Genomic DNA, 19,938 nt, shown 5'->3' with positions numbered 1-19,938 from the left:
GCTCTTGAGTTGTGTCCCTTTATTATGGTATATGTTCTTGACTTATGTATATGTTTTTGAGTAATGTCCCTGTATTATGGTACATATATGTTCTTGAGTTATGTCCCTTTATTATGGTATATATGTTCTTTAGTTATGTCCCTTTATTATGGTATATATGTCCTTGAGTTATGTCCCTTTATTATGGTATATACATGTTCTTGAGTTATGTCCCTTTATTATGGTATGTATGTTCTTGAGTCATGTCCCTTTATTATGGTATATGCTCTTGAGTTATGTCCCTTTATTATGGTATATGTTCTTGAGTAATGTCCCTTTATTATGGTATATGTTCTTGAGTTATGTCCCTTTATTATGGTATATGTTCTTGAGTTATGTCCCTTTATTATGGTATGCATGTTCTTGAGTCATGTCCCTTTATTATGGTATATGTTCTTGAGTTATGTCCCTTTATTATGGTTTATGTGATTGTGATCATCATCTGTATCCCTGCTTTATTAAAAGTTTCATTCACTTTCATAATCACCAATCTGTAAGAAAGTATAGAAATAATTGATGGAAGTCACATGACAGAGTATAGAAATAATTGATGGAAGTCACATGACAGAGTATAGAAATAATTGATGGAAGTCACATGACAGAGTATAGAAATAATTGATGGAAGTCACATGACAGATTCAACTTAAAATCGTATCCCTGAACTGACAAGTTGAAATTCCCCTGGTCCGTACCAGTTCTAAGTTGGCTGTTAGTCGCCGGATGAAGCTAACCTCGCAAGAGCCGCAGCACAGCTGAGGCAGTCAATGCAAGACAGTTGTCTGTAGTGAAATTGTTCAAATTATGCAATATGATTAATGTTTTTTTTGTTGTGTTTTCAGCCTGCACAACTGGGTATTACGGAGAAAACTGTGCAAAGCAATGTCAGTGTACAGACAAACAGGAATGTAACCCGGTGTACGGGTGTATAGGTATGTGTAAACAGAACATTAGGAATGTAACCCTAATTTACAATACTTCGTCAATTAAGAGTACAGAGATTTGTTAAAAAATATAAGACATATTTGGTCAGAAAATTTCACTGTTAAGTTAATAGAAGCTAGGTAATATAAATTTTAGAATTCTGAAATGATATATATAAGAAGATAGTTCTTTTCAAAATTCTTTAAAAATATCAAAATTAAAAAATCGAGCTATTGTTCCTGCTTTAACGTAAAATAGAAAATATTCTTGCAGATTCCTTAATGAGTTTATAATACAATTTCTAAATTAAATATTATAGATATACCACATAAATTTGTTCATTTTAACAATAACAGTTATTGAATCATTATTGAAGGCTGTACAGTGACCTATAGTAATTTAAGTCATATGCCATTTGGTCTCTGGTGTAGAGTTGTCTCATTGGCAATCCTACTGTATTTTATTTTATATAAGTAAATTGCATTCATGTTTTTTAATTTGTTGACTTGTTTGAAAATCTAAAGGTAATGTGTTCTGCTATTTGACAATCAAAGATGGCAGAAGACCTCATTCCTTTCTAGGTAAACCATTCTGTTTTTTCAGGGTAAAACATTGCACAAAATATTTGAAAAACTGATAAATGTATATATAAAAGATATAAGAATTATGCATGTATAAAAGATATAAGATTTTATGTCAACTTGACAGCAACCAAACTTCATATAATTAGACTTTTTCTTCTTTCAGGAAGAGATGCAGTAGGACATATCATTTCACCTTCTGAGACGGCCCCTCAAGAATCAGATCCAGCTGTTGCCATAGTGACAGTAATGATTGTGTTGTTTCTATTGGTTGTATTGTTTGTAGGAGTTTACATGTACAGGAGAATGAGCAGAGTGAAAAAAGAGAATGAAATCCTCAACTCTGTTCACTTCTCTAGTTCACAATCAGGTGAGTACCTCAACTCTGTTCACTTCTCTAGTTCACAATCAGGTGAGTACCTCAACTCTGTTCACTTCTCTAGTTCACAATCAGGTGAGTACCTCAACTCTGTTCACTTCTCTAGTTCACAATCAGGTGAGTACCTCAACTCTGTTCAATTCTCTAGTTCACAATCAGGTGAGTACCTCAACTCTGTTCACTTCTCTAGTTCACAATCAGGTGAGTACCTCAACTCTGTTCACTTCTCTAGTTCACAATCAGGTGAGTACCTCAACTCTGTTCACTTCTCTAGTTCACAATCAGGTGAGTACCTCAACTCCGTTCACTTCTCTAGTTCACAATCAGGTGAGTACCTCAACTCTGTTCACTTCTCGAGTTCACAATCAGGTGAGTACCTCAACTCTGTTCACTTCTCTAGTTCACAATTAGGTGAGTACCTCAACTCTGTTCACTTCTCTAGTTCACAATCAGATGAGTACCTCAACTCTGTTCACTTCTCTAGTTCACAATCAGGTGAGTACGTTAACTCTGTTCACTTCTCTAGTTCACAATTAGGTGAGTACCTCAACTCTGTTCACTTCTCGAGTTCACAATCAGGTGAGTACCTCAACTCTGTTCACTTCTCTAGTTCACAATTAGGTGAGTACCTCAACTCTGTTCACTTCTCTAGTTCACAATCAGATGAGTACCTCAACTCTGTTCACTTCTCTAGTTCACAATCAGGTGAGTAATACTTTAAAGTTAGGAGGCCTACAAATGGTTGATTATTTTATATCGCTTAAAATATCATGGGTATATAGACTAGTTTATGGTAAATTTGCCAACTGGAAGCTTATACCTTTTAAATATTTAAAAGTGTCTAATAATATTTTAGTTATATTTAATATGAATTTAAATGATATAACACATTTAGAATATTTTAAACATGTTCCAGAATTTTATAGAGAAGTAAGAAAGTCCTAGATTTTGACTGGGGATGGACAAACAAAACAAGCAGTGACATATGCTGATATAAGAAAACAAACAATTTGGGGGAATAAATTTATTGCATTTCATACGAAACCAATTATCTTTGAAAACTGGATTAAAAGTGATATAATATACTTAAATGACATTCTAGATGACACTATGTCACTATCAGAAAATTATATTTTGAACAAATTAAAGTGTAAAGTAAACTGGATCGCTGAATTTCATAAATTGAAACAATCCATTCCACAAATTGGATTGACATAGTTAAACAAGAAAATTCTGTCCAAAGTAAAGTAAATATCCAGAGAAATAAGATCACATGTAAAAGATCATTATTTTGAGACTACATTTTTTTCAAATGAAATGTTATATGACACTCTAGTGAATAGTAAAAAAAGAAACGTCAGTAGGGATAAACAGGTGGCTCAAAAGTTCACCATTGCAAGAAGCTTCAAAAATGAATACATTATATAACTTTATTTTCAAATACTTAACTGAAAATAAATTTAAAATATACAGATGGAAACTACTACAGTTTATTGTACAAACCAAAAAGCTTTTATTACAATGGAAAATAAGTTTGTGTAATTTTTGTAACATAGAAGAAGACTATGCTCATTATTTTTTCAATTGCTCTTATTTAATAAGATTTTGGCAACAAATACACAATCTCTTTAAAAAGAGTAATTTAGATTTTTCAATAAAATTACAACACATGATATTTGGATACAAAATTACAGACAGCAAGTACAATGTATAACCCAATAAATTTTTTGATTACAATTATTAGTTTTTCAATATATAAGTTGTACTATGTATCTGAGCAGAAAACAAAAAACATAGACGTATTCAGAATTTTTATTAATGAATACACAAAGAGAGTAGATACCAATATTAATGGACATAAGACAATAAATTGTCCAACTTCATTTCATTGATTGATTGATAGTTGGTGTTTAAACACCACTTTTTTAGTGCCACTTTTGGTCTATTTTGTGACAACCTTAGTCAATTATGATTGTAGTCGAGTGCACCCACATGAGTGGGGTTGGATCTCACAACCTCAGTGTTGACTGGCTAGAGATTACAGATGTGACTACTTAGACCACTTGGCCATTTAGGCTCCAACTTCATTTGACACACAACAATCACATAATCATTACCTACAAACATAATAGAAGCAAATTCATGCTTGCATTCACATTCATTTGATGGATAGGTGTTTCAGTTTTCTGTTTCCGTAGATATGACATATTTCTAAATACAATAGATTAACCTGAGTTCTCAGCCAAAGTAGATATGACATACTTATAAATAAGATATATTAACCTCATTTTTCAGCTTTAGTAGATATGAAATACTTCTAAATAAAATAGATTAACCTCAGTTCTCAGCCTCAGTAGATATGACATACTTATAAATAAAATATATCAACCTCATTTTTCAGCTTTAGTAGATATGAAATACTTATAAATAAGATATATTAACTTCAGTTTTCAGCTTTAGTAGATATGAAATACTTCTAAATAAAATAGATTAACCTCAGTTCTCAACCTCAGTAGATATGACATACTTACGAATAAAATATGTTAACCTCAGTTTTCATCCTCAGTAGATATAACATACTTATTAAATGTTATCTTCTTTTGCAGAGATATCAGGAATAAATAACCCAAACTTCACAACGTCAGCGTCAACAGACGGTTGCCATAACAACTGTACAGATAGACCCACTTCCTGTACATCTGTAGCTGAAGGGGTTGACGATCGATATACAACCATTAAAAATATCAATGCTGATTTTGGAAACCCAAACCTTTCCAATGGTAGGTTGAGAAAAGTGTAAAAATTGAGAATGAAAGTAGGGAATGTGTCAAAGAGATAACAACATGGATTTAAATCATTACCTCTCCCTCCTAGTCCTTTATGAAGTAGCTTTCCCCCTTTCTCTACTTCTCCTTGACAAAACGAAAATGTACGAGTCGAGAACATCTGAACAATAAATGAATGGAATACATACTACAGACAACATGTTAAACAACACATTTTAGTGCACATCACTTTGCAACCACTCGTCAGTAATTGTAATTGGTAAATGCACGTTTTTTAATGATTACTGAAAACTTTTCAAAAATACGGAAAATTTGATAGTTTGTTACTGATTGTGTCAAAAGGGGGTTGGCATCTATGCTCTGACATGAAACTTTCCTCTTTTCCACTATTTTTTTACTGTTTATTTAAGTACTTGATTTAGAAATTTTATAGTTTCATCAAATGTTAGAATGCAGCTTTGTGTTTTTTTTCAAAACAAAAGAAGTAAAAGACAATTAAACCACTAAATGTAAATTTCTATTGTTAATTGAGAAGTATGGACTTATGGGATAAAGTTGTTATATCCTTTATTATCGCCCTGATGGGATAAAGTTGTTATATCCTTTATTATCGCCCTGATGGGATAAAGTTGTTATATCCTTTATTATCGCCCTGATGGGATAAAGTTGTAACATCCTTTATTATCGCCCTGATGAGATAAAGTTGTTATATCCTTTATTATTGCCCTGATGAGATAAAGTTGTTATATCCTTTATTATCGCCCTGATGGGATAAAGTTGTTATATCCTTTATTATCGCCCTGATGGGATAAAGTTGTTATATCCTTTATTATCGCCCTGATGAGATAAAGTTGTTATATCCTTTATTATCGCCCTTATGGGATAAAGTTGTTATATCCTTTATTATCGCCCTGATGGGATAAAGTTGTTATATCCTTTATTATCGCCCTGATGGGATAAAGTTGTTATATCCTTTATTATCGCCCTGACGGGATAAAGTTGTTATATCCTTTATAACCCTGATGGGATAAAGTTGTTATATCCTTTATTATCGCCCTGATGGGATAAAGTTGTTACATCCTTTATTATCGCCCTGATGAGATAAAGTTGTTATATCCTTTATTATTGCCCTGATGAGATAAAGTTGTTATATCCTTTATTATCGCCCTGATGGGATAAAGTTGTAACATCCTTTATTATCGCCCTGATGGGATAAAGTTGTTATATCCTTTATTATCGCCCTGATGGGATAAAGTAGTTATATCCTTTATTATCGCCCTTATGGGATAAAGTTGTTATATCCTTTATTATTGCCCTGATGAGATAAAGTTGTTATATCCTTTATTATCGCCCTGATGGGATAAAGTTGTTATATCCTTTATTATTGCCCTGATGGGATAAAGTTGTTATATCCTTTATTATTGCCCTGATGAGATAAAGTTGTTATATCCTTTATTATCGCCCTGATGGGATACAGTTGTTATATCCTTTATTATCGCCCTGATGGGATAAAGTTGTTATATCCTTTATTATTGCCTTGATGAGATAAAGTTGTTATATCCTTTATTATCGCCCTGATGGGATAAAGTTGTTATATCCTTTATTATTGTCCTGATGGGATAAAGTTGTTATATCCTTTATTATCGCCCTGATGGGATAAAGTTGTTATATCCTTTATTATCGCCCTGATGGGATAAAGTTGTTATATCCTTTGTTATCGCCCTGATGGGATAAAGTTGTTATATCCTTTATTATCGCCCTGATGGGATAAAGTTGTTATATCCTTTATTATCGCCCTGATGGGATAAAGTTGTTATATCCTTTATTTCCCGCCCTGATGGGATAAAGTTGTTATATCCTTTATTATCGTCCTGATGGGATAAAGTTGTTATATCCTTTATTATCGTCCTGATGGGATAAAGTTGTTATATCCTTTATCGCCCTGATGGGATTAAGTTGTTATATCCTTTATTATCGCCCTGATGGGATAAAGTTGTTATATCCTTTATTATCGCCCTGATGGGATACAGTTGTTACATCCTTTATTATCGCCCTGATGGGATAAAGTTGTTATATCTTTTATTATTATCGCCCTGATGGGATAAAGTTGTTATATCCTTTATTATCGCCCTGATGGGATAAAGTTGCTATATCCTTTATTATCGCCCTGATTGGATAAAGTTGTTATATCCTTTATTATTATCGCCCTGGTGGGATAAAGTTGTTATATCCTTTATTATCGCCCTGATGGGATAAAGTTGTTATATCCTTTATTATCGCCCTGATGGGATAAAGTTGTTATATCCTTTATTATCGCCCTGATGGGATAAAGTTGTTATATCCTTTATTATCGCCCTGATGGGATAAAGTTGTTACATCCTTTATTATCGCCCTGATGAGATAAAGTTGTTATATCCTTTATTATCGCCCTGATGGGATAAAGTTGTTATATCCTTTATTATTATCGCCCTGATGGGATAAAGTTGTTATATCCTTTATTATTGCTATTTTGTACATTTTTCCTTTGATCTTTGTTTGATGATACTTTTTCATATCATGCTACTCGCTTGAGATTAAAAATTATCGCTAGAAAATGTGGAGGCACGTGGCGTTGGTAATGAAATTGACAACGTCGTCATAGGTAAAATAGCAATAAACAGATTATCATTGGTCAACTCATCTCGTACTGCCTCAAGCGAGAAAATCGTTGGTTGAGATGATCAACGATAATCTATAAATATTTGGTGATAGTAATTATATCTATATCTGCTAATAATAAGTATATGCATGATCTTTTTTATGATTAATAGTTGCCGTGGTTGCAGAAGACAATGGTTATGAAGAATTTGTTCCCAGTAAAAAAGATTTTCTGTTTAAAGAGAAGTTGAACGTAAACTTGAACAACTTGAGTCCTGATAAATCAGATACTGGACATGATTATGACAACGTCTCTGTTGGTATGTATGATAATAAATATGTTTTAGTCAATAATTTCCTGATTTATAAATACCTAAGTAGCCCAGGTCGCATACTTAGGGGCCCCTTTATTTAAAAAAATTGAAAACGACACGTTTAATAATTTCGATGCGTTCGAAGAGCTTTTCTGGATTTACCTTCATCAGGAACGCTCAAAGCAAAACATTTGAAATCCGAGGATGCATAAGTACCGAAAATCATTAAAGAGCTATATGACAAAAATACCTTAAATTGATAGCCAAATTCATTTTAAGTCAACTTTGCCTGAGGGAGTTGAAACCTTAGTTTCTAATAATTTCAAATTTATAAACGGTCAATTTTAGTAAAGTTTGTTAAATCATGTCAGCATCGAAGTACTGACTACTGAGCTGATGATACCCTCGGGGACTGATAGTCCACCAGCAGAGGTAACTGAGCCTCACTCACCCCAACGGATCCATAGAGGGTTAGGTAAATCCATAGGGGTGAGGCCGGAATTTATCGGACGCTGGACTTTTTCTGCTGCGTTTTGTTGAAAATAAAAATAAACAATGAAACACAACAACATTAATAGATGACGTCACCATTAATGCCTCACGAACCCCCTGTGAAACTTACTACCCCCCTACGGTCTCATAGGGGGTCACCACGTGACGGCGTTGAACCAATCACAACGTGATAATTTATTCGATAACACAGGTTACACTGTATATGTGCACATGCATTTTATTAAATTTCTGTGTGCGACGTAGCTCATATGTTGACAATGTATATTGTTTTTTTCACCAGATTCCATAGATTCCATCGAAGAAGAAAAGAAGAGAAACAATATGAAGTGATATATCAGGTGTGTATACCAAATACAGGATTTCATAGCTTTTAGTATTGTAAATGGGTCATATATTATCAAAGATCAGATTTCTCTGAGGGATACGATTGTTTTCATTTATACATGTTTAGTATTATTTTCAAAAATAATTCAACTGCAATCGTAAAATGCTCGTAAAATATAATTTATGTAATCTGAATAGTTATTCAACTTTGAAAATAGCTAATCCGCGATACAAGCGTATGAACAATGTACTTATTCTGTTTTATTTTTGTACTATCAATTCCAGCAGTCACTGAGAGTGAGAGAAGGTATTTCACTTCGTACCTTATCACCTATTTTCCTGCGAGAATTTAGGTGGAACCCCATTCCTAACTCTTTAAATATTTAATTTTCCTTGGGTCAGTGGGCATGACTCCTTTCCGTACACGTTCCTCTGTTTAAATTGCAATTTTTTTTAATATAATATTATGTTCCTTGATGTTTAGAATAATACAGTTGACGTGAGGGCATGGCCATGAGTCAATGATATAAGTCTACAGATTGCTTAAAAGCAATCGTATCCCAAAAAAGCAGATGTGGTCATGATTGCCAATGAGACAACTCTCCACATGAGACCAAATGATACAGAATTTAACAACTATATAGGTCAACAATATAAATCGCCCCGAAATGACAAATGTAAAACAATTGGAACAAAAAAACTAGCGACCTAATTTATATACAAAAAAAAAACAAACGAAAAAACAAATAATTATATAACACAAACAACAACCACTGAATTACAGACTACTGAATAATGGGACAGGCATATATAGGTTATTTTCTATTATTTGGCAGTCAAAAAAATATCCCCAAGTGCCTGGTTTGTAGAAGTAATGATATTGATGTGAAATGTAAACCTTATATTGATAGACACTATTATAAGTTATAAATGTGTCGAGGTTTGTGATTGGATAACAACACAGAGATGTCAGTATATATTCAGAAAACTGCCGGGTTATATACGACGTTTTTATCCCCAATTGGAACCTAAAAAACGTCATCATAACACCGGTTACTATGTGACGTAGTCAAAAGCTATCAGACTGTCAGAGGCTCACAGAGGGAAAATAATGACGTGCTTCAATCAATAATACATTTTTGATACAAAATCACGCATTTTACACTTTTAATACTTAAATTTAATGTTAAAAGTGTTATTATAAATTATTACATAAACGATAAAATTATGTTCACAGCAAATTAGAAAATCCTTCACGTATGCCGAACATATCAGGTTGGGTTTTTCAATATATATATATATGTGTTGTCAACAAATACCTGCACTGGAAAATAACATTAAGTCAGGGGTAATCCGTAATATATGTGTAATTCAGGTCTCAGAAAGGGTATATACTGTGACATTCCCGGCTTAGGGCTTATATCCCCTTCGCCTTTGGCTCAGGGGATATAAACTCTAAGCCGGGAATGTCACAGTATATACCCTGTCTGAGACCTGAATAACATATAATATGGTTCGCTACTGACCCCCTACAGATCCATAGAGGGTTAGTAAAATCCATAGGGGGTGCGGCCGGAAGCCGAATACCCTATAGATTTTATTAACCCTCTATGGATCCATAGGGGGTCAGTAGTTAACTGTATAACGAATTTATCGCAGGGTGGACTTTTTCTGCTGCGTTTTGTTAATGAAGTCACCATTACCAGTCACGAACCCCCTTTGAAATTTACTACCCCCAACGGTCTCATAGGGGGTCACCAAGTGACGGCGTTAAACCAATCGCAACGAGATAATTTACCCGCGGTGCGATAAGACATTATATTGTAGCAGAAACAACTCTCATTGAGGAATTTCTGAGATAGAGGACATTCCAAAGTGCTGGTTAAATTTAAAAAAGTACCAAGTGAATTGTTTCTAGACATAGTTTTGAGTGACTTACATTTTCAAAACCTTTTTGTATTTAAACTAAAAATTCATATGTTTTGATAATACACAAGAAATAAAAGTCTAATAGATGAAAAGTTGTTAATTAATGAATTGACTTAAATTCAGTTTTACTAGCAACTTTAAAACACAAAATAAAAAAATAAAAAAAACATCACAGTCATGCTACCAACAGGATGACAACTAACTTGAACAAGTGAAAAAACATCACATAATTTAGAAAGCAAATTATTTTAGATTTTCCAAGTTTAATCAACAATATCATTTAGTAATTTATTGTATTTTTTTTTTTAGATTTGTTTGTTGATGGGTACCAGACCAGTATAAGTGCTATATAAACCAGTCTTCCATGCGGATGTTCTGTCTCAATGTTTATCATTGTATGCATTAACAGTGACCTTTTTTATTTTTCAACTTGTTAATTTGCTATTTTATGTATGATTATAAAAGTTGACAGACATTGTTAAGATTTGTTTTGATGTTTTGTTTTTTTGTTTTTAAAGTTTTATAGATCTTCACATGTGCAAATGCTTACGTATTTGTAAAAAGGTTTAATGAAAGTTTACTGGTAATTTTAAAACAGTCAGAAAGATTACTGTAAATTCAGAAATTATTGTGTGTGCAGCTATTATTGCAATTTTGTCATTTTTGAGCAAAATGCTATTTTAATTTTTTTGATATTATGAAAAATCTTTAAAAAAAAAAATCAAAATGAAAGTTTAAATGATTTTGATTATAACCCTGTTGCATTTTTTGCAATAATTAAAACATCCCAATAATTTCTGAATTAACAGTATGTCTTTTTCATGTAATCACTTCAAATACCACTGAAGTGAAATTTCAATATCACGTACACTGAAAACCTCTGAAGTTATATATTAAAACTATTTTGAAAACCACTGAAGTGTGACATCAATATCACTTTAGAAATCACTGAAGTGTGAGAGCACTATCACTTTTCAAACCACCATAGTGTGACTGTAATATTCTTCTGAAGACTACTGACTACTGAAGTTATATATTAAAACTATTTTGAAAACCACTGAAGTGTGACATCAATATCCCTTCAGAAATCACTGAAGTGTGACATTAATATCCCTTCAGAAATCACTGAAGTGTGACATTAATATCACTTCAGAAATCACTGAAGTGTGACAGCACAATCACTTTTGAAACCACTGAAGTCTGACATCAAAATCAATATATATCACTAAAGTGTGACTTAAATATCACTTTGAAAACTACTGAAGTGTGACACCAATGTCCTTTCATATTATTAAAATTTTATTTTTTATTGTAAAAATATAACTTTTTCATTTATTTTTTGAGTCATTGCTAAGAAACGTGATATTCTAGGAAATGACAATTTATAATGATTTTATTGTTTGCTACCTTCAGTATTATTTAGATAAATTCAACCTCATTAAAAAGTTTTGTAATTTGAAGTCCCAACATTTTGTCTCGCTTAGTAAAGCAATAATTATCATAGTCCATTTTACTATTTTGTCGCATCTTAATTAAAAAAGTAGACATTTTGATGTCCCATGCAACATTTTGTCTCACTTATATTTTATTTAATTAGTAAATCAAAGTTTACTACAGTCCGGTTTGCTATTTATTCTTAGACTTCATTTAAAAGATTATATTTTGCAGTCCCATGCAGCATTCTGTCTGGCTTAACAAATCAAGCATTATCATAGGCCTTTTTACTATTGCATCTTATTTTTGCTGAGATGTTTTTTTATGTTTAACTTTTACAGAAATTTATAATTTATCATATCTCTTCTATTGCATGTGTACAATCATTATTGTTTATTTTGGAGTGTACTAAAAAAATGTGACAGCTCATAGTTTTTTTGGTTACTGTCTCATCGTGTGTTGGGTATTATTGAGGGAATGGATGGTGTTTATAGAATAGAGAATATATAAATAAAAAATAATGCTGGGGGGAAGGCAAAATTCTAATGCAATTATTTTTGTAAAAATTGTTCTGATTGGATGACAGCAAGCGTAAAATTCTCTATCTCCTTGTCTGTAACTAAGGAAGCCGACATTTTGAATTTCGGAATGTATTGACATGTCATTTTTACAATAATAAACACAAAACTCACTTGTTGCGCCTAAAAATCTTCTTTTTATCTAATTTTATTACATTCTAAAGCGGCACAGAAGCCAGAAAACGCACGGTGTTTATGTTTGACACCGGAAGCATACCTATGACGTCACCTAGTGTAGGGACCAAAGAAGATAACATCTTTTCGCAGAATTTACTATAATGAAGGTTTTACACTGAAATAATGCTTGAAATTTAATTATGAACTTGTTTTGCATTAGAATAGAGATAACTGTATTGTATTTGAAGCTTTGTGGACGTCCATCGGTAGTTTTACTGTCGCAAATACTCGTTTACCTGTCTCCGCTCCGCGTCGCCAGGTAAACTAAATTTGCGACAGTAAAACTACCGATGGACGTCCTTAAAGCTTCAAATACAATACAGTTATCTCTTAAGTATAGAGAACAACTTGAAAATAAAGAGTAAAAATAAAATACTAATCTAAGAAATAAAATATGGTATAAAGAAATAACATAAAAATAGAAAAGAAGAATAATTTTCATCATATATTTTCCTAACAGAATAAGCATTATTTTTAAATTGAAAAAATGTCTTAAAAATCTTTATAAAGAAACGACGCCTCCATCTTTTAGTATTACATTACAAATAGTCTAATCTAAACGAGATTGATTTTCTTGCATGAGTCAGGTTTTGATCCTTTAAAAAGGATCATCAGTAAATATTCATTCAGATAAAAAAAATCTTTTACTTTGCCAAAATGTCGATTTTACTGTCATTTTTTCAAGAAAAATACAGCATTGGTCAACGTGCTATTTTTCAAGTTACAAGTCGTGCAAAAGTGATTATATTTTGCATATATACTATGTATGAAGAAAAACTGTTTTGTTAATGAAAAGAAATCTATGAGATAAAAACTGGAAATAAAATAGAATGTTTACTATAAGGGTTAACTCCCCTTAAATGGATAGGTTAAAAAATTGATTTTAACAGAAAAAAATATTTGATATTTTATAAAACAGTTAAAATACTGCAATTATCAAGTATTTTTCCTTATTTGAGTGATCACATAGATTGCTGATCCAATCGTCTCAAAATTTGCAAATTTTGGCTATGAAGTAGACAGATTGTGTACTACATGTACCAATTTTTAATCCAAGATGGAGGTATACAATTAATCTACATTAATTAATAGAAAGTTGCTATTTCTGCAGTGTGGGATACTAAAAATTATATGGAAGGAAATGTATCAATACTGCATAAAATAATTCTGTCAGTTTTATTTGTGTCTGGTTTTCCAGTATAATGTGATATTTCTGTTGTAAAAACATATTGATATGCAATATTTATTTGAAAATAAAGTTTAGTAAAAAATTCATGTTATTCTTATTCTTATTGTTACATTTAGAATTGATGATAGGCTTTACATGACATTCATTTAGATGTACATTTAGAATTGATGATAGGCTTTACATGACATTCATTTAGATGTACATTTAGAATTGATGATAGACTTTACATGACATTCATTTAGATGTACATTTAGAATTGATGATATGCTTTACATGACATTCATTTAGATGTATATTTAGAATTGATGATAGGCTTTACATGACATTCATTTAGATGTACATTTAGAATTGATGATAGACTTTACATGACATTCATTTAGATGTACATTTAGAATTGATGATATGCTTTACATGACATTCATTTAGATGTACATTTAGAATTGATGATATGCTTTACATGACATTCATTTAGATGTACATTTAGAATTGATGATATGCTTTACATGACATTCATTTAGATGTACATTTAGAATTGATGATATGCTTTACATGACATTTATTTAACAATCAGTTGAATACAGTTCAAAGGTATTGCTAACATCCACTTCATTTAAACAAGGAAGATTTGACCTGACCATTCTTTGCTCTTTATTACTGCATGCATAAAAACAGCCAATTCCAATATTAAGGTGGTACGAAATACCTTGACTAAAATTAAGTTTGTTTTTTTAATTTTCAAAAAAATTCAATAAAATATTAACTTAGACCATTTTTGTAGACCGTTTGACTAAAATACAAAAATAAAAAAAAAAAAATTGGAAAAAAATTCATTGGATATATAGCAGTTTGACAAACACTAAGAGTTATCTCCCTGTAGTGTTTTGTACCATGGTTTGATGATAGTACTTCACTGTTGATAGAAATCAATACACCAAATATGGTGGAACTTTTGCTGATAATATAAGAATACAAAAACAAAAAAACCTAAACATTGACCAATAAACCATGGTTAGTGTCAAATTCAGGTAGAAACTACCAGACTAACATGTACACCTTACAATCTCTCCATCAAATATACTTGATCTATTACTCAACCATGAAATACAAGTGGAAACTGCCAGACTCACATGAAAATCTTACAATCAATTAATACACCAAGTATAGTTGAACTTTTGCCGATATAGTATAAGGATACAACAACAAAAAAAAACAATTTAAATTGAACAAGGAACCATAAATACAGGATCAAGTTTAAGTTGAAACTGCCAGACTGACATGTACACCTTACAATCATTCAATATAAATGACCAACTGCTTACAATAATATCTGAGAAATGAAATCAACTTTAATTGAGCCAAGAATTGAAGTCGGAAGTTAGGTGAATCCTGTCTTACAGATATGTAGACTTTGCATTGAACCCATATTACTTATTAATCAGATATTCATATGACAAAAAACATAAGCATATTTTAGTAGTACATGATACTTAAACATTTAGCCTTAATTCTGGTAATTAAAGTCCTGTAACTTTTGAACAACAAACCTAAAAGTTTTCAATATCAACATGGTGGTTTCTTCCAATGATTCAATACAAGTCTTATGTTTTATTAAAGGCAAGAGTTATCTTCCATTTTCATTTTAAATCCTTGGATTGAGTGAAGAGATGGACAATAATGTACTATATGTCCTAACTGTTGATTGTGGATGCATAAAAAAAGTTTGATATACTTGAAAAATTAGTAAGGTTTCCGCGGAACCCAGTGTCTAGCCTACTTTTGTTGAAAATCGCAGGCTCAACAAAAATGAGGAAAAAATCAATAAAAATATTCCTCTTGATATTATCTTTTGATTGTAAGAAGCTTCTGTCCAAGATTTATAAAAATCCAGGATTGTTTATGAATCTAATAAATATTTAAAAGCTTTTAACTGCAGACTGTATGTAATGTTAACTGGAAGAAAAAAAAAAGAAAAAGAAAAAAAAAGTCCATTTATAAGTAAAATACAGATACACAGGTACAAAATATTAACAAAAATTCCTTCTAAATACTAGCTTTTGATCATAAACAAGGTTCTGTCTAAGTTTGGTACAAATTAAAAATAGAATAAGAAAGTTATTAAATTTAAAAAAAAATTAACCATAGAGTGAATGTGTTGTTTCCTGGCAAATAAGTCCATTTAAAAGTATAATATGGAAAAAAATGGATTTATTTTTTTGCAAAATATACTTCTGTATACTCTCTTTTGATCATAAACAAGCTTCTGTCCAAGTTTGGTACAAACCCAGGATAGTTTAAGAAAGTTATTAAAATTTTAAAAACTTCAACCACAGAGTGAATGTAATGTTTCCCTGCAGAAAAACTAAGTCCATTTATAAGTAAAATACGGGGAAAAAAAGGAATTTTATTTTTACAAAATTTACCTCTGGATACTATCTTATGATCATAAACAAGCTTCTGTCCATGCTTTGTAGTAATCCAGTATAGTTTAAGAAAGTTATTAAAATTTCAAAAACTTTAACCACAGAGTGAATATTTGTTGGCGACGACAACGGAATGTAGTCTCGCTAAGTCTCGATTTTTCAACAAAAGTTGAAGGCTCGACAAAAAAAGTAGATTCTTTTTATATTAGTACTTTATCAAGTTTCTAATATTGTTTCTTTCTCATGATCTAATGCAGATTTATGGCCCTTGAATTTAATTAAATAATCAGTTTTCAATACTTTTTTTCCCATGCTTGAAGATATTGACTTGATATTTGGTATGTAGTTTACACCATGGCAAGTTATAGATCAAGTTAGCATTTTGTTCCAATAGAATGAATTTTAAACCTAAAGGGGACTATATCTTGCAATGCAAAATATGATGCAATAATCACTGATTATACTGCAATCAGCTACTATACATATAAACATTAGCTTTATACATCAATGACTTCAACTAACCTATAAGCGCGGCCTACTTACCAGAACTACTGTATTTCATCAACAACGTCACATCACAACTAATGTGTAGTAACAATGGTCAAACTTTTATTAATTTAAACTTGTTTTGTCTTCAAATTGGTAATTTATATACCATGTTATTTTTAAATGTTATTAATTAAGTTCATTTTCCCTTTCTAATTCCTTAAAATGTCAATGTCTTACTGCCGGGACTACGCTCATTGGGAAATACCCCAAAATGGTACCCCATTTGTTAAATATTTTTTTATATTTTTTATGTTTTATCGATTTCAGTATAAAAACAATATATGTATAGTGTCTTGAAATATGAAATTTATTTGTATTCGGCATGAAACGGGAAAATGCTCGGTAGAACCTCGCATTTCCCCCGTTTCTAAGCCTCATACAAATAAATTTCATATTTCAAGACACTATACGTATATTGTCTAATTGTTTGTTTTGTGTTGTTTTGTTGCTGCCCCTCAAATAATTTTCATTTCTGTACAATATATTGAATACCATGCTGTAATTTTTTGGATAATTAAAACTGATAAAATAAATCATAAGACATAACTTCAACATTTTTAATAAAGACTATGTATATAACAATCAATGGAAGAATTAATTGGAACAAAATAAATACAATAAACAATTAACAGGTAACAATATACAATATTCAATTTATTAACAGGTAACAATATACAGTTTGTGGAATGTAGTCATTTATCACCATAGTAACAGTATGGACAGATCATCCATTTTTTTTTCCTTTAAAATATAGGAAAAGTAATATTTTTACTTCTAACTAAACGAACTGAATATAACAGCTACTTCAAGTAACCATGAATCTAACTTTTAATACAATTATCAAATAATTAAAATAAACCATCTAAAACAAGTTTACTGGTACAAGCAAATAAAAAGTTCTTGTGTACGTCTCATCTTTTTCTGTTAATGTAACTTTCAAATCTGGGGTTTTTTTCATTAAAGGGGACACAACTTAACAAAAATGCAGTTGTAATTAAAAGAATTATCTCTCCTTACCAAATTCTATCCCCCTTAATCATCTCCCCTTACCCAGTTTATTCTCTTTCATTAAAAGTTTATCTCCCTTACCAAAGTCTGTCCTCCTTCATTAACAAAACTATCTCCCCTTAGGCTCTTACTAAGTCTAAACATGCTAAAGTTTATCCCCGTCATTTACGATTTGAAAATGTATCTACCTACCAAAGTATATCAACCTTCATTAACAAAACATATCTCCCCTTACAAAAGTATCTTCGCTTCAACATGTGCTTCAATTATAAATAATAAATTTAAAATGGAATGTGAAGTCATTATCACCATAAATATCCAAGTTCAGCGAATTATTAAATATATACATTTTTACAATAAATTATAGTACCAATAACTTTATGAATACAGATCAAGTACATTGTATATGTGATTGGTGATAGTCAATTAAGTTAGACATTTGTGACAATCAAATCACAGATTGATGGCAGGAAATATAAATATGCAATATTGTCATGAGTTAGATATCCATCGTGTGAAATTCTGAGAGAAAAAAATTCATGAAATACATTGTAAATATAAAAAAAAATATTCAAAATAGTTAAATTATCAACCATATTTCATTGAAAAGAAAGTTAAAAAATAAATAAATATATACATATATATATATCATGGAATGTTCAAGTTAAGTCTTGATTCCAAAAATAGTAATTAATTTAGGCATAAAAGCACTCATTTGTTTATGTCAATACAAAAAAACAGATGCTCCGCAAGGCGCAGCTTTATACGATCGCAGAGGTTGAACCCTGAACGGTTAGGGCAAGTATGGACACAACATTCAAGATGGATTCAGCTCTAAATTTGGATTGTGATTAAATAGTTGACACAGCATAGGTTTCTGACACAGAATGAATTTGGTCTAATGAACTTAAAATATTTGTTTGCCTTTGAGCAATTTACTATGCTGTTGAAGATTAATCCTCTTAAAAAAATGTTTGAAGACATTTTCTTTTTATTTATGAAATTTGAAATGAGAAAAATGTGAACCCCCCCCCTTTTTTTCACATCCGCCTTTCCCTTTTTCCAACACTGATCTCAATTCAAATTTCTAATGGAGTTTGCAACAATAACTACTCATTTAAATACATCATAAAATATTAAAATGTAAAATAAAGTGCTTGTTATCTCTGAATGGTAAAGATTGTTTTAAATTATCAGTTGGTAGTAAAAGTGAATATACATTGTATATTGTACAAAACAATGATTTAAGTTGATTCAACTACTATTCCGGACAAAGAAAGATAACTCCAATTGAAAATTTCTTGCTATTGCACAATATTGTGCAATTAGATATTTCTTGCTATTGCGCAATACTGTACATGTGCAAGTGAAAATATTTGCTATTGCACAATACTGTGCAATTGAAGATTTCTTGCTATTGCGCAATACTGTGCAATTGAAAATTTCTTGCTATTGCACAATACTGTGCAATTGAAAATTTCTTGCTATTGCTGAATACTGTGCAGTTGAAAATTTCTTGCTATTGCAAAATACTTAAATATATAATAATTTTGGATCCTGATTTGAATCAACTTGAAAACTGGGCCCATAATCAAAAATCTAAGTACATGTTTAGATTCAGCATATCAAAAAAGCCCAAGAATTCAATTTTTGTTAAAATCAAACTTAGTTTAATTTTGGACCCTTTGGACTTTAATGTAGACCAATTTGAAAACGGGACCAAAAATTAAGAATCTACATACACAGTTAGATTTGGCATATCGAAGAACCCCAATTAATTTGCTTTTAGCAGCAAGTATGGTTCAATTTTGTCAAATTAAGCTAAGAAACATTGATGATGAATTATTCTCTTGCAAGTGAATAATTTGACCTTATTGAATCCGTATTCAAGTGTACATCAATTTAACTGTGCATGTCTGTTTTTTATTGGAAAAGATTGTCAACATTGAAAGTGAAACAAAGGTAAATAAATTGTTTGACTGATTCGATCCACTAAAATTCATCCTTATAGAGGTAATTACAATGATTAACATTTATTTTTAATCTATAATAGGAAATTAAACAGACCTAGAAAAATCACTTGCACAGGTACGATTTCCATTTCCTTCTACATTTATGTTAATATCACTTATATGATCATTGGAAGTCTTCAGAGGTCAA

The 19,938-nt window shown here is 31.1% G+C and overlaps 1 protein-coding gene across 1 annotated transcript; it reads left to right on the top strand.

Moving 5' to 3' along the window:
* The first annotated feature begins 63 nt into the window (after positions 1-63).
* Positions 64-11,103, top strand: LOC143050927 (uncharacterized). Its single transcript, XM_076224027.1, has 7 exons — positions 64-79; positions 879-968; positions 1,708-1,911; positions 4,527-4,700; positions 7,517-7,663; positions 8,451-8,508; positions 10,733-11,103. Exons 1-6 carry the CDS (start codon positions 64-66, stop codon positions 8,498-8,500), a joined length of 681 nt encoding a protein of 226 aa, XP_076080142.1. The 3' UTR covers positions 8,501-8,508; positions 10,733-11,103.
* The last annotated feature ends 8,835 nt before the right edge of the window (positions 11,104-19,938 follow it).

The sequence above is a fragment of the Mytilus galloprovincialis genome, chromosome 11 (assembly GCF_965363235.1).
Source record: "Mytilus galloprovincialis chromosome 11, xbMytGall1.hap1.1, whole genome shotgun sequence".
In the NCBI taxonomy this organism is placed as follows: domain Eukaryota; kingdom Metazoa; phylum Mollusca; class Bivalvia; order Mytilida; family Mytilidae; genus Mytilus; species Mytilus galloprovincialis.
Note: the sequence above shows the minus strand (reverse complement) of the source record. Positions and strands in the feature narration are given on the sequence as shown.

Coding starts and splice junctions, on each gene's coding strand:
- LOC143050927 (XM_076224027.1), top strand. Junction 4,701..7,516: donor AAACCCAAACCTTTCCAATG/GTAGGTTGAGAA, acceptor TATGATTAATAG/TTGCCGTGGTTGCAGAAGAC. Junction 7,664..8,450: donor TTATGACAACGTCTCTGTTG/GTATGTATGATA, acceptor TTTTTTCACCAG/ATTCCATAGATTCCATCGAA.